This window comes from Heteronotia binoei, chromosome 4 (genome assembly GCF_032191835.1).
Source record: "Heteronotia binoei isolate CCM8104 ecotype False Entrance Well chromosome 4, APGP_CSIRO_Hbin_v1, whole genome shotgun sequence".
In the NCBI taxonomy this organism is placed as follows: domain Eukaryota; kingdom Metazoa; phylum Chordata; class Lepidosauria; order Squamata; family Gekkonidae; genus Heteronotia; species Heteronotia binoei.
Window position 1 is genome coordinate 129,261,002 of NC_083226.1, and position 16,502 is coordinate 129,277,503.

General features: G+C 42.1%; 1 protein-coding gene across 1 annotated transcript in view; it reads left to right on the forward strand.

The window, feature by feature from the left end:
• The window catches only part of EDIL3 (EGF like repeats and discoidin domains 3), a 439,981-nt gene that overhangs the window by 233,954 nt on the left and 189,525 nt on the right, over positions 1–16,502 (forward strand). The window contains exon 4 of the mRNA XM_060235733.1: positions 5,702–5,830. Coding sequence (XP_060091716.1) covers positions 5,702–5,830 — 129 coding nt within the window. The remainder of the gene's footprint in view (positions 1–5,701; positions 5,831–16,502) is intronic.

Genomic DNA, 16,502 nt, shown 5'->3' on the forward strand with positions numbered 1-16,502 from the left:
CCGACCTTCTTGGCTGCTGTGCATTGAGTGAGGCCAGGGCTGCTGGAGAGCTGCTATTTCTAGGCTAGAGGGGGTGTGGTGAAAGGGCAATAGGTTTGTGGATGTGCCCATTGTTTGGTGGGGCTTCCTGGAAGGGTAGTGATAAGGAAACTGGCTGTTGAATGTGTCCATTGTTCTGTGTTAATTGCTGGGAGGGTTGGAAGGGGTGTGAAGATAAGGAAGATGGTTGTTGACTGTGCTGATTGTTCTGTGGAATGTGCTGGTTGTTCTGTGACTTTCTGCAATTTATAGTCTGTAGGGTGTTTTGCAGAGCTGGATACCAAGATTGGTGGATGGAAATGCCTTCTTCCTTTCTGTTAAAATTGTGCTGATGTTTGTAACTCTCAATAGCTTCTCTGTTCAGGCGGGTATGATAATGTGAGACTGTAGAAAGGACTTCAGTTCTTTCAAAGTGGATGACGTGATCTCCTTCTTGAAGTGCATGTTCAGCTACAGCTGATTTTTCTGGCTGAAACAAGCAACAGTGTCTCTTGTGTTCGGTGAGGCGGGTGTTGATACTGCATTGGGTAGCGCCAATGTAGACTGCACCACAGGAGCAGGGTATTTTGTAGACTCCAGGGGTTGAAAGTGGATCTCTCATATCTTTGGCCAAGTGCAGCATGTGGCGGATCTGTTGTGTGGGCTTGAAGACTGTGTCAACATTGTGGCGTTTGAGAATTTTGCCAATGCGGTCGGTGACAGATTTGATGTAAGGCAGGAAGGCTGTACCTACATTTGTGTGTGGCTCGGGATTTGGTATGGATGGTCTTCTGGGATGGAGGGCTCTTCTAATTTCTTGTTGGGAGTATCCATTGGCCTGCAGTGACTGGTTGAGGTGGTGTCTCTGTGCTCTCCAAAGGAGGGAACTTTGCCATCACCCCTTCCAGAATTCCTACAGAAGACATTGTCGCCAACATTGAAGCCAGTATTCGCAATCTCCCACGACACATTGCAGAAGAAATAAGAAGAGAATCATCAAGACTCCTACAACACGCTAAACCTCCAAAAAGCAACCTCACCCATGCAGAAAGATCAGCTCTGAAAACCCTCAACACTGACAAGGACATACTGGCTTGTGGAACATCTCTGCTGGGGATTGGATGTTAGGTGGATTCAGGGCTCTTATCACCTTGTCTCTCTGCTCATCCAAGTAACTCAGCTGAAGACTCACGTTATATACCCTCATGATTGTGAACTACTCTCCCCTGCTTGGGTTTGAATGTTAGGTGGACTCAGGTGTTATGTATTGCATCTCACTGGGTTCTTGTCACCTGAGTTTAAGACTGGCACTCCTTGCAAATCAGGATCCTGATGCCTGAATCAGGATGCCAGGCATGTAACAACCTGTAACAAAGAAATGCAAATGAAAGATTCTGAAGTGAGCCAATAGGAGAACCTGCCTTTAAAGACTGGGGGGGGGGGGGCTGGGAGCATAGGGAGGGATGGTAGCTTTGCTTCCACTGTCTGGAGCGGGGTGGGTCTGCCTGTGAGTTTGGTGTTAATGACTTGTTCCTGAGCTGTTCCATAGACTCCTGTATGCAGCTGTCTTTTCCAGAAAGACCACTGGGGAGACCCATAATCAGAATCCCAGAAATATAATCCACTCCCAACTTGAAGAGAGTGTAGAGGAGTGGGCAGCAGGATGAGGTCCCTTGTGCATTGGTGTATGTAGCTTGCACGGGGTCCATTCTATACACTTTTGAGCCTATGCCTGACATTTCCGCCATAATCACTTTCCTGACATGACCTTAGTCCTGTTGCATTTGAACTGCCACAGTGGCACTAGTTCTGTTGGGCATATTGCACTGGTTCTGCTAGGCTTGCAAAAATGCCCCCACCTTAGGTTTCTACTGCAGAGATTCTAGGGGACTTTGATCATGTTCTGCAGGGCTTCTATTGCTTGTGTTTGTGTGTGTGTGTGTGTGTGTATGTGTGTGTGTTTGCTGTTTTCTCCCTCTGTTCCCCCGCCCCATTTTTGGGGGGCCATAACTTGGACCCCACAAATTCAATTCTCACCAAACCTGAAGGCAGGTAGGGAAGAGTCAGCTGGAGATCCCTTCTGAGGTTGGTTTTTCTAGCATGCAGGAGGCTATTCTACCATGTAATGAATGCCAAAAAGTTCAGAACGATCTGTGGTTTGCAGATTGGGTATGCCACAAAGCAGGAACCACATTTCCCCAGTTTGTGCCCATCCCTAAAGCATATTGTTCCTTAGGGGACTTGGAGGAGAGAGCTTTAGGCTTTCTTGATTGCATGAAAGATGTGATCACTGCGATTACATGCATGTAATGTCATGAAGGATATTGGGTGGGACTTTGCCTTCCCTTTTCCTCCCAATGTCTGCCTTCCACTGCCAAATTTTTCATTACAGTCAGAACTCCTTTGCTTGCCTGTCTTATAGCCCATTCAGCAAATGTACCTCAGGGTCCTTCTGTTATTGCTGGCCTGCCCAGATGCCTTACCCTCCTTGTGCCACCAAATGTCTTTGCCTCATCAGTTTGTGTCTACTTCATGCTAATCTTTTTCAAACTAAGTGGCTGCAGTGCTGTCTCTGTTACTGTTTGGAATCTTTCCTCACAGTTTTCTCATAGCCTTTAATACTAAATATGGATGAGTTCCATTGCCTTAAAAAGGATGTTCCTTTATGCTCTGTATCTGACATTTGGCAGTGTGGGTATCCTAGGAGAGTAGTACTTTTTTTTTTGTCCAGATTGGTTGGAAAACCATGACATTTCAGACCCATGAAAAGGGAAGGGTGCCTTCCACTGAAATCAATGAGAAATAATAATGAAACAGAAATATGAAAACAAAGCAATAAAACACAACCGTGTTAAATGACTAAGTAACTAAACAGTCTCTTTCGGAATTAATAACAAGAAAAGAATTAACTCCCATACATGTCTAGAAAAAAATGTTGAAAAAGGAAGCCATATTTGATGACAGAAAGCTGCAAACTACCATTGAATCTGATTCTTTTGCCAAAGACAAATGGGACTAAATGGACTGAAATTTCTTCCCTATTGAGAATATTGATTTGTCAAAAAAAAAAAAAAATGAATTGAATTTTAATAAAGCATGTGGGCAGAAGGCATTTTGACATCCTCCATATAACTAATGAGATAATATTTTGCATTTGTTTAGCAGTTACAACATTCTATCTAAAAATGTATTTGCTTCAGATAAATGCAGGGCTTCTAAAACTGGGCAAGGAGCGAAAACTAGAGTTCAGCTTTCTTACAGGTGGGTTGCAGTTTCAGAACTCGGGATGAGGAACACAGTGTCTGGGAAAGTGAAGTCTGGAAGGCTCTGGGTGTAAAATGGCCAGCAAATACAGACAGTTGCTCAGTTTGATTTAAAAAAAAAAAATCTGCACAGTAGGGCAAAAATGGATAGTGGTGATGTTTCTGTAAGTGAAAAATTAGGGGTTAAGTCATCCAAATGATGAAGCAGATGGGAACACCAGGATAATGGGTTGCGTGGGAAGTGGGTAGGCTTCCCAACACCCCCCGCCCTGCTGGGGGACCCCTGGATTAGCAGCCTCATCCCCCGCTCTCCAAAAATGTGGAAGCGGGGGGGTGGGGGTGGGGAAACGGCATGGTGTCTCTTTCCTTGCCTGCCTTCCTCCCTCACAGGCTTTAAGCTTCTCCCTTCCTCCGAGTCACGAAGACCCGCCCACCGCCAGTCTGCTATTCGCTCCAGTCCGGCCTCCCTTCGCAAGGTGCATGCTGGGACTCATAGTCCTTGTGTCCTCTCTGGCTGCCACAGGCATCTCCTTGGGGAGTCTGGCTGGCAGATGGGGGGAGCTCCGCCCCCAGAGGACCATGTGCATTTCTACCTCCGGAGGCTTCAGTCGCTGATTGAAAGGCTTCCTCTTGGGATGGGGTGTCTGTGTTACTTTGAAGAAGTTGGCAGCAACTCGTGAGTAGAGAGGCCAATCCCCCTTCAGTGTTGCCAGAAATGGGAGGGGGGGGAAGTCTGCTGAGTACTTCATTATTCTCTATGTGGAGATCGATTCTAATAGGGTATAATGGGGAATTGATCTGGAGGTTTCAGGGGCTCTGGGGGCGCTGTTTTTTGAGTAGAGGCACCAAATTTTCAGTATAGTATCTAGTGACTCTCCTCAAAATATCCCCCAAGTTTCAAAATGATTGGACCATGGGGTCCAATTCTATGAGCCCCAAAAGAAGGTGCCCCTATCCTTCATTATTTCCTATGGAAGGAAGACATTTAAAAAGGTGTGCGGACTCTTTAAATGTGATGACCAGAACTCCCTTGGAGTTCAATTATGCTTGTCACACCCTTGTTCCTGGCTCTACCCTGATGTATCCTGGCTCCACCCCCAAAGTCTCCTGGCTCCACCCACAAAGTCCCCAGATATTTCTTGAATTGGACTTGGCAACCCTAGAAGTGGGACATTAACCAAAAGTAAGGAGAATCCATAGGGAGGGAGGAAGCAGCAGCAAAAAAGTTGATAAGAGAGAATGTGGTGGTGATAGAGGAAAGACAGCATTGCTGTTAGGAAGAAAGGAAGAGGCAGTGATGGAAGCTAGAGGCCACATACATGATGGGATGGCAGTAGGCAGCAGAAGATGGTGAAGGAAAGAGGATAAACTGAAATGAAGTGAAGACCAACAGTGGAATGGGATTTCTCTTACACCATGAGTTCCTCACAGGACCCTCACTTGCACGCTTATAGATACTCAACTCCAGGTGAGGTCTGGAGTTCTCCAAAGTATTACGACTGATTCCCAGACCACAGAGATAAATGGACTTTTTGTTCTGAAGCAGCAGAACTGCTGAACTCAAACTTTGTTTCCCTGTATTTTAAGTTAGGAAGGGGAAATGTACTGTGGTGTTACTTTGCAAGTAGGTCATGAAAACCACAGTAAATTTAAAAGTTTGTCCCTTTCAAAAAGACTGAAAATCCTTGGACTAAGGCATCAAATGTAACCTGTGAACTGTCACAGGGCCTGTTCTCCCCACCCCATCCCCGCAAAAAAGAAAAGAAAAGGTGGAACTGTTAGAGAGCTTTCAAACACTCAGTTTTCTGGGTTTAATCATCCTTTATTAAAAAAAACAGTGAGCAAATAGATTAAATATTTAATTTTATATCACTGTGAAGGAAACCCTGCTCCACACTGAAAGCCCCCAAACCTTGCTGCTGTCTTTTTTCCTTTTCTAATTACTTAGAGATCTTTTTCAACTGTCAGACCTCTTTACAAAAAGGATTTCATGGTAACAAACAGCCAATTGAGGACCTGGTTTGAACCTTGCAGTCTCAGTGGGATAGCTCATTTGTTCAGCATTGTAACTTGTTGAAAATAGTCAGCAACAAATAATAATATATAATTGATAATGCATAATAAGAGAAAATAGGAAGGAGTGATGAAGAGGAGGCTGTGGTTGTGATAAGGACTTTGTTTTCAATGTTTTTATATAACATCCAAGAATTGCAGAAGGAGAGTAACATAATTATTTGGTTCTCTCATAACCAATTACTTTTATTTATCGTACTGATGCATTAATATTTTAGCCTTAGAGATTAGACATTTGTATCCTCACAGCACCTGCACCATGAGAAATCAACATAAAATGAAGCTAGTAGTGCACATAATTCTTTTCATTTAAATGTTTAATTGGTCTTTTTTTTTTTATTCTTCAGGACCATGCATTCCTAGTCCCTGCCATAATGGTGGAATATGTGAAATTAGTGAAGCATATAGAGGAGACACTTTCATAGGCTATGTCTGCAAGTGCTCAGAAGGATTTACTGGGATTCACTGCCAACACAGTAAGTTTCAACACAGAACGTTCTTTCCCTGTTTCAAAATAGAATGCAGCTGCATAGTTATAATTGCTAAAATGCTATTAACTTCAACAAATACCTTTCTTCAAACAACCTGGAAAATATTCAAGTTCAACGTTATATCTAGCTGCCCCCACAATAATACTCCACATGAAAACTGACTTTCTCCCCTCATTTTTTCCTTGTGATTTTTTTTTAAAAAATCTTGAAATGGGGGTGGGGGGGTGGAAGTAAGATTAATTTCATGTTATAAAATAAAGATGAGCTAAATTCTTCTTCCCTGGACATTTTGGGGCATCAGAGAGCAGATTAGCTGTAGGGCTCAAGGCTTCATCTTGATGTTGTCAGTAGTTCATTTAGTTAATGACAGCTGAAGACGAAAAGGGTTGTAAAAAGCAGATCTTTATGGTAATAGGTTTCCTATAGCTTCTTCTTCAGCCCATTTTAATACTAGCCTGAGACAGGTGCTCTTAGTCATATTATTTAATTCAATGAGAGGACTTTCCTGAGGGCTTTATTAATGGATATGCTAGGTTTAAAAGCATTGAGCTTCTGCCATTTAGGTTCAAAGCACAGTATTCATTTTACTAAAAATCAGCCATAACTGGTTGGGGAAATGTCTACTGCATTATAAATCAAACATTCATTTCACCTTCTCTTATTGCTTTGGAAATTAAACAAATTAAGAACGGGTTCACAAATACCTGTTTTCTCCATGTTCACAGCCATAACTTTTTTTTTTTCATTTTGAGTACATGAGTAAATTAATACGTAAAAACTGATTTATTCACAAGAGGAGAAAAGCTATAGGGTGAATTAATCTTAACAGACAATCTTTAAACCAATATTATTCAGGGACACAGAGCTTTGAATTTATTTATTTATTTATTTTAAAATATTAGTACCCCAAAACATTTTAATATAGTGTAAAAGAATACTGAACAACAGCCAAAAAAATAAATAAATACTCCAATCCAAGTAATATCAGTCAGAGCAATCCATCCAACAGCTATAATACCAGAGTCCACTACAAAATATTGGCCATAAGAACATTTGAGGAGCCCTGCTGGATCAGACCTGTTACCCAAAGAGGCAGTCTCCTATTTAATTGGGGAATTAGCTTAAGGAAACAGAGCAATATCTCTATCAATGTTTATGAGTATTTTTTCTATCAATGTTTATGGGGATTTTTTCTCTTAGAAAACACTTGAAATGAACCAGTCAGGTGTTCCACCAATAAGGCTTTTTATTAAAATAAACAGAAGACACATAACACACACAAAACACATTTAAAACACACAAACTAGCTAAGAGGAAATAAAGAAAGAGAAGAAAGTGATTTCAGGGAAGGCAATGGTTACCAATCTTGAAGATCCATGGAGGCAGCTGTGAAATAATCACCATTTCATGAAGAAAAAAGGGGAAGCCCACAGGCAAGTGGAGGTGTGGAGGTGTGGTGTCCTGATCCACATAACACAAACACACTGCAATGGAGCAGTGGTCTTGCAATTATAGGGGAAGACAATCCTAGGGGCTATACTGACATGCTTGCCCCAAAAACAATTACTTGTTTGCTTTTCCGGGAATGCATAATGATCTTGGAAAACTTTGATGAGTTTACCTGAAGTGACCTATAAATTAATGTCTCTTGATGATTACCAAATGGGAAAAGCTACCAGGTTGTGAGAATAGGTTTAAACATTGCTAAATTGGGATAGGTGGGTGAGGAGGAGTGGAAGTGGTTTGATGAGTTTAGTCTAAGGTGAGGTAATAGCTTCTTGGAAGAGCCATTATTTCTAAATTATTCATTTCCTTAGAATGGGGAGAGGGTCATTAATCAGCTGCCTCTAACTCCCCTTTAAAAATTTTCCCAGGATTGTCCCTGGCTTGTCTCTGACTGGCATCCATTTTGGGTCATTTTGGGTCAGGCAGTGTCTTACATTCATGATTTTTGAAGTGGTATTTTTATGAAGAGCATTCATATCTCTTTCTATGCACTAAACAGGCAATTCCCATCTGTGCCGGGTCACAGGGGTTTCCCATCAAGGTCCCGCTGCTGGGCAGAGCTCAGCCGGGGCTACCACATCTGCGTGATGGCCCCAGGCTTCCCCCACACCGGACAGAGCTCAGCGAGGCCTGCCGCTTCCACGTGGTGGCCCCGGGCCTCCCGGACAGCGGGCGGAGCTGAGCAGGGCCTGCTGCTTCCATGCAGCGGCCCCAAGGCTCCCCAATGCTGGGTGGAGCTCAGCAGGGCTTGCTACTTCTGTGCGGTGGTCCCAGGGCTCCCCGACGCTGGCCGGAGATAAGCGGGGTCTGCCGCTTCCACGCAGCAGCCCCAACGCTTCCCAACACCGGCCAAAGCTCAGCGGGGCCTGCCGCTTCAGCGCGGTGGCCCGAGGTTCCCCGATGCTGGCTGGAGCTCAGCGGGGCCTGCTGCTTCCGTATGGTGGCCCCGGGACTCCCCGACGCTGGTTGGAGCTCAGCAGGGCCTGCCACTTCCGCGCAGCAGCCCCAGGGCTCCCCAGCACTGGGTGGAGCTTAGTGGGGCCTGCTGCTTCCGTGCGGCAACCCCAGGACTCCCTGATGCCAGCTGGAGCTGCATGAGGCCTGACACCAGGCGAAGCTCAGCAGGCCAAGCTGCACAACGCAGAAAGTCAGCATTTTAAAGGTTTGTTGCTCCCATCCCCTTTCCGTTTTTCTTTTTCTTTCAGTTTCTTTCTTTCTTCCATTTTTTCTTCCTTTCTTTCACTCCTTCCCTCCTGTTTTCTTCTTTCCTATTTCCTTTCTCTTTCTTTTTTCTTTTTTTCTCTGTTTGTTTCCAATTCTCCTACCCACCCTCTTTCTTTCTTTCTTTCTTTCTTTCTTTCTTTCTTTCTTTCTTTCTTTCTTTCTTTCTTTCTTTCTTTCTTTCTTCTTTCTTTCTTTCTTTTCCCTATTTCCTTTATTCCCACTCACCCTCTCTCTCTCTTTGAGTCTTTCTGTCTCTCTCTCTCCCCCTTTTTCTGTCCGTCTTTCCCCCTGTCTTCTTCCTTCCTTGCCATTGCTACTTTGAGTAGACTGCTGGGGGTGGGGAGGGGAGGGTCCGTCTTTCCCCCTGTCTTCTTCCTTCCTTGCCATTGCTACTTTGAGTAGACTGCTGGGGGTGGGGAGGGGAGAAGCTTAAAATGCCCTGCCATTTCATGTTTTCACAGGCTGAGAGCATTTTTAATTTTTAGTTTTCTGCTGTGTGATTCTTGTGCTTTTTCTTGATGTTTTAGTTAACACATAAAGTCGAAACCTTTAATGGCATAAGGATGTTTATTTTTAAAATTGCATTGCAAAATCCCACTATTCTCCTACCTTTCCTAAACAAAACATTGCAAGAGTTTTAAGCATGTTTGTACATCATTTCCTGTCTCCTGGCTCCACCCCCAAATTTTAGTGGGCCATGAAGGAGAAGTGTAAAAATAACCAGGCCACCGGGGGGGGGGAGGGGTTGGGAAACCCTACACTAAACTGTTCCTTCTGTGGGAGGAGGGTCTGACTGCTAAGAAGGTCAGGTTAAAGGATTCCCCACAGGTGTTTGTTCTATAGGGTTTTGGAATTGCTTTGCATGCAGAAAGTCCATGCCCCATCTCTGCTGCTTGGCACTAATGCATTCAATGCACTGGTTCTGTGTGGCAGTCCCTGCAGAAAGCACCCCCACACACACACACACACACATTTGTGAATCAGAGAGATTCTCAAAATTAAACTAAGGTCATGCGTATTGCACTGCCACTGCCACAGTGGCACTTGTTCTACTGGACACATAGCACTGTTATGCTCCTTGCAAGCAAGCACCCTAACCACAGTTGACTTTCCACTGCAGAGATTCTCTAGGAGAATCTGATTGCTGCCTGGGGTAGTTTTTCCTATCATAGGAAACAATGACACTCTTTGGGTGCCTCTAGAATAGGAACCTCTGGTCCAGTCTTTCTGTAACATGGAGTTCTGGTGAGGAGAAGCACCTGAAGCTTCCCTGCAAATTTGGTCCCTGTCCCTCAAACCCCCTGTCCTCCAGCCCCAAGTCATCAAAGTGACTGATTGCTTTTTTCCCACCATAGGGGAAATTGGAAGTGCCCCTAGAATTGGATCCCCTGGTCCAGTCTTTTTGAAACCTGAGGTTTCTGTGAGGGAGAGGCCCCTGCAGCTGCCTTGTATGTTTGGGGCCTCTCCCTCAAACCTCCTGCCCTCCAGCTGCCATTCATTGTACCCTATTTTCCCATTGACTTCAATGGCCCACAGGGAATAATGGTGGGATGGGGCACCCGCTTTGGGTGCCCCTAGAATTGGAGAATTGGACCCCCTGGTTCAGGTTTTTTTTAAAAAAAAAACATTGGGGTTCTTTTGGGAAGATGCTCCTGCAGCTATTCTGCAAATTTGGATCCTCTACCTCAAACTCCTCTCCCCAGGTGCAATTTATTATACTCTTTTTGCCATTTACTTCAATGGCCCATAGGATATAATGGAGCTGAATACCACCAAATACCACCAAATACTGATTCAGTAGTATTTGGCCCCTGAATAACATTAGATAATCTGATTCAGCTGTATTTGGGGACAAATCAGCTATTATCAAAGATTTCAGGTTTTCACGGCTGGTAACATCATTAGGGTTTGTAGAATCTTTCGGGATCAAGTGCCGTGTTCTACTGAAGAAAGTTTTCCTTCCAGACGTTTCGTTCTCAGCTGCGGAGAACATCCTCAGTGGCGTTGCAGCCGGAGCAGGCGCTCAGACCTTCTTGGCTGCTGTGCATTGAGTGGGGCCAGAGCTGCTGGAGAGCTGCTATTTGTAGGCTGGAGGGGGTGTGATGAAAAAGCAATTGGTTTGTGGATGTGCCCATTGTTTGGTGGGGCTTCCAATTGCCCTTTCATCACACCCCCTCCAGCCTACAAATAGCAGCTCTCCAGCAGCTCTGGCCCCACTCAATGCACAGCAGCCAAGAAGGTCTGAGCGCCTGCTCCGGCTGCAACGCCACTGAGGATGTTCTCCGCAGCTGAGAACGAAACGTCTGGAAGGAAAACTTTCTCCAGTAGAACACGGCACTTGAGCCCGAAAGATTCTACAAACCCTAAATCAGCTATTATTTGGAATTTTATTTGGTTCAGCCGAAGCAAACAAAAGCTTATGCCCAGACTGAAACTTTGTTGGTTTTTAAGGTGCAACTGGACTCAAACATAGTTCTGCTGCTCCGGACCAATACGGCTACCCACTTAATTCTATCTTTGGTTATAATTTCTACTAATTTTACCAGTACAAACATTAGGGTGACTGGCCTGTAATCTTCTGATTCCCCTCAGGACTCCTTTAAAAAAAAATCATGTAACATTTGTTATTCTCCAGTCTTCTAGTACAGTGGCTGAATTTATTGATAGGTTATGCGTTAGTGATAGGATATGGGTTAGTAAAGGGTGTCAAATATGCAGCACAAGGGCTGGATCAGGCCCCCAGAGGGCTCTGATCAAGCCCATGAGCAACTCACTTTCATTGCTTCCTTCTCTCTCTCTTGCTTCCTTTTCTGCCTCACAGCTTGCTTTGCCAGGCTTGCTCAACTGCATAAGAGCTATAGTGCAAAGCCTCTATTTTCTCCATTGGCTGAGCAGCATATGAAGCAATTTATATACAAAAGCTCACAATGCCTAGCCATTTCATGTTTTCCCCTGGGTCTTTTATCCAGGGAATGTTCTTTTAGTATTGTTTTTATAGTCTGCTTCTTTGTTCCAAGACTTTTTTTAAATGAGAAATATTTTATAATTGTTAACGCTATGGCTGGGTTTTCAATACTGGATTTTATTAGTTCATAATTTTTTAAACAATTGAGTGATGTTTTATATTTTTATCATATTTTACTTTGTAAACTGCCTAGAAATTTTACAAATAAATATGGCTTACTGTTGGCAAACATTCAGTGACAGCAGTTCTGGAGGTTATGGACTACTCTTGAGTTTTGCAGTGAGTTTCTTAATCATTTTTGCAGAGAAACAGGAGTTACCTGGAGAACACAAAATAATCAGCAGATAACCCAACAGTTAATGTGTTTGATTTGTACATTGTCAATTGGCATAATGTTCAGATTAGAGTACTTGAATCTGAGAAAGTTGGTGGCAATTGTATGAAGTTATGGACTACTCTTGAGTTTTGCAGTGGACTACTCTTCATCATTTCTGCAATTGTATGAGTAACAATCAAAGAATTCAAGAATCACACAGCTGTTTCTAATAGTATCTGAATGGTGATTACAGAGTGCAATACTAGCGATTAAATTGTATATATTAAAAATAAGAATATTAATGGATATGTTACTGGTGGTGGTCTGAATGTGTGCATTTATAGACTGTAGGTGTGATATAGTGACTCAGGAAGTTGCCTGCCACCAATAACTTGAATCTTGCCTCTGGCATGAGCACAACTATACAAGCCACTCTACCTCAGCCTCAATACCATTTTTCAAGTAAGAAATGTTTACAGTGTCTCCCACTATTGATTGGTATTGAGAAAATTGAAACAGAAAGAGGGCTTGTAATAGTACATTAGCTCTGTGGATTGAAAATGTAATCTGAAATCAATTTTGTGCACTATTACATCACAATCGCTGTTTTTATCTACCACTTTTGCAAATGAAACATTCCAATGCACATGACCTTTCTAATACAGTATTGTATTTTGACTGGAGCACCTACAAGTTTCTGTTAGCTACAAAACAAACTTTTCATTTACAAAAATAGCATCCATGATTTATGTCAAAAGAACAGAACCACAGGAAATTCTACAGCATCACAGTCCCAACATCAGACTAGACTGCAGATTTCTCACTGCGTTTGTACAACAATATGAGCCAAGGAGCAGTGATGCAGATCATAGTGGAGATTTCAGCAGCAGTTCCAGGTGATTAGATGCCACAAGAAATAGTCAATGCCAAAAACATGATCAGATTCTACTGGAGTAATTTTGGAAATGACCAATTACTTTTGGGTAATCTTCTGAGTAGAGCACACAGAAAATCTACAGTTAAGAGGAATGTCAGTTCAGTGCAGAACTATTAGTAACGTCCAGGTGTTGTTTTGTAGAAAAATAGGTGGTGGAGTTCATCCAGGGATTGTTATGCAGCTTCACCTACTATTCAATGGACAAGGAGGTGGAACTCTCAGAAGGAGGAGGTGGAATTCTCAGAAAGGTTCAGGAGCTGTGCTCCTGTGAGCTCCCACTGAATTCGAGGCCTGGTAGTGTCTCCATACATCTGTACTTTCCCCCAAGTAAGAACTATTTGATGCAAGGAGTACTATAACCTTTGATCAAACTATTAGGAGCTACACAATGAGTTAATAAACTGTGGAATTTGTTTACTTTTATGACCAAATAAACTTTTTTTTAACTGCTTAAAACTTCACAACAAAGATGGAGCACCAATGTTTCTAGTCAATTACCCTAGAAAACGGCTGCTATAACTAAGCTTATACTTGCACATTCCGCCCCCCCCCCTCACACACACACACCCATGCAATAAAAACTAACAGGAGGATTATTTCAAGTTGGTGCCTCCACAGGTTTGTATATATTTGCTAGATTCTCAACACAGTAATAGAAGTGCTGCTTGATGCTTGGTAATGAAAAAAAAATCTGGAGAAATTTAAAATATTGGGATTAAATATGTATTTTGGGGATAGCCACATTGCCCAATTTCATATTCCCTGGTAGAATGTAAATGTTTTGTCAAGTATCTTTTTTAATAACTCATTTTAAAATTAATTTTCAAGCTTTACAATGAACAACTTAAGTAACAAACATACATAAAATGTACATAAAAACTGTGTCAGAAGAATACAAAATCAAGATATTCAACTGGTATTTTAGAGGATGGCCATCTGACAGCAATGAGGATCCTGTGAATTTAGGGGGAGGTATTTTTGAGTTTCCTGCATTGTGCAGGGGGTTGGACTAGATGACTCTGGAGGTCCCTTCCAACACCTTCCATCAATGTTTCTATGATTCTATGACATGGTCAAGGAGGTGGATTCTATTACTTGTGGACATTAAGATAAGCAAAAAAACTGAACAATTTCTCCACAAAAATATTTTCCATTAATGGATTCTCAACTTGCAAAATTTATGCTGAAAGTTTATCTCTAACCACTATGTTCCATACCTTATCAAACCCTGATATCAAGTGTCTTAGACATGTGTGAGTTGAATAAGCATATTCATATACTTTTGGTAAATGCACAGAATTATGGCAAGTTGTTCAGATTTTAAGTAGATTCTCCTTAGGAGCATAGGAAGTAATTTTTGCCCCAAGTGTTGTGGAATATTAAGTTATTCTGACTTAGGTGCCTTAATTGATGACAGCTAGCAACCTAAATATGTTCACCTTTTGCCCAACAAAAGCTGCAGCAAAACAGGTGGCAGAGGCCATGGCTCCAACACTCAGAAGCTGTTCTCTTACTACTCACCCTTCTGAGCCCGTAGGACTAAGAAGAACTATAGATCATTAGGAATCTCCTAAAAGCCCTACAACCTGTATCATTCAAATGGAGTGAGGAAGAGTGAAAAGAGCTGTAGCACAGTGGAATAGCACAAGGATAGAATACACAAGACCAATTATTGCATTCTCATGGGGAGAGACCAGCGATCATCCAGCTGGACTCCTAAAAACATCAGATGCTTTATCCCATCAAACATCATCATGAAGGGTTACTCATGTGATTGGATGCCCCACATGGCCAAAATTTTTGGCTGTCAAGCCCCAATTGTCTATCTTTCTCCTGTACTCAGCAGGCTCATTAGCACTACCTGCTTCCATTCAGCCCAATGAGTTTTGCATTCCATCCATCTCCACCATAAAGAAGAATCATGTTCTGACCAATTACAGAAATGACTGTCAGAAATTCCACAAAATCTTGAAGCCAGAAAAAAACAGCAGCATGGTAGATATTGTATCTGCAGCTTCACAGGATCCATTTCCCCCTCTAAATATCTTACTGTCACATATCAAAGGTGGGTTCAGACTACTTCTGTATTTTATTGATTGATTGTAGACAGTTGTAAGCTTTGAGTCAGATTGGCTCTTGGGGAAGATTCCAGGATTCACACTTTACCAAATACTACTACTAATAATAAAGAAGAAATTAAACCAGTTGGTAATGAAACATACCTGAAATAGAGGTCTGTAGTCCATGAAAGTTTATCGTGGAATAAAAAAATCAGCATTAAAGATTGTACTAAAAGACTCACATGTTTTCTTTGTTTTTCTTCCCTCCCTCTTCCTTTGTACATGTAGCACAGTGGAAGGCTTCCTGGTCTGAGAAATCTTGAATGAAGCTCCAGTTCACACTGAAGTCCAAATAAAGGAGTTTTAACTGGAGTTTGTCATAATTCTCTTCCCCACCCCACCATCTGGTATTCTGAACTGGGACTACACCAAGATTGAGAATCCTTGTTTGAGAGGGAGAGAGAAACCGCTTGTTCTTTCAAGCATCTATATCCAAATATTATAGAAAACTGGAGCTTGATTCAAGGGATTTCCAAACCAGAAACCCTTCAATGGCCACATGAGGGCAAAACTGAGGAGAGTATATGAGCATAGTCAAATGTTTCCTTGTTATGACGTTATCTGGGGTTTTGTGTGTATTTAATTCCTTGTTAGCTTTCATAGACTATTTCCTTTATACATTCCAGTCTTTGAATTTAATTGCAATCTCATTAGAATTCAGACATATGGTTGGCCCGAATTTTGAGAACAGAGAAGCCTAAATTAAAATGACCTCACTGTAAGGCATCTTTGGGAATTAAGATTGCTGTGAGTCTGCCTTATAATTTAAATTTTTTTAAAAAATGCAATATTGTCTCATCAAATCAATTAATGTAGATAATTGCAAAACTTATCAAATGACACAAATTCACACCGATGAGTCTCCAACCAATATACCAGTATGTGTGATTTCCTGACCCTTTGTTCATGTACACAATTAATATGTAAATTACAGAGCATATTGCTATTAATTTTACTGATTTCATATACCAGGCTTGACAGATTTGCCTTGCTATTTATTTGCAATATGCCTCAACAGTTTTTGATGTTTCAGTTGCAATTTGAATAGTTACACATTCTATTCCACTGCGCAGGCTCATAAACTGATCATCACTTTTGTATGGGAAGGAAGACCAAGATGCAAGATATTTAATAGAATCACAACATTTAGCACTGAGTTCTGTGACAATGCGTGAAGAGGAGAACCAGAAAATTTACAAGCCTTCTTGAAGCTTGTGTAACTGATGCATTGTTTTCACACACTCCTTGAAGTAGGCATTTGAACCCCTATATGATCATATTCAGACATCACACGGAACCATGATTTACAAACAATGGTTTACAAATGTATTGGCGGCAATATGTTTTTTTTTTTCTTTAAGCCATAGTTCATGTGAATTCTAATTTGCTATGATGTCTGAATTCATAAATCACTGATTGGACCATTCCTTTTAAACTTCTGACCATAATGATATCTTCCTTTCTGAGAAGTAAGAAGTATGTAAACCAGGATTTATTAATGTCTGATCATATAATTAGCCAGTTGTTCAGGTGGTCAGGGGAATCTGGCCTGCAGGAATAGATGGACAGCTTGGTGGCCAACCATGACC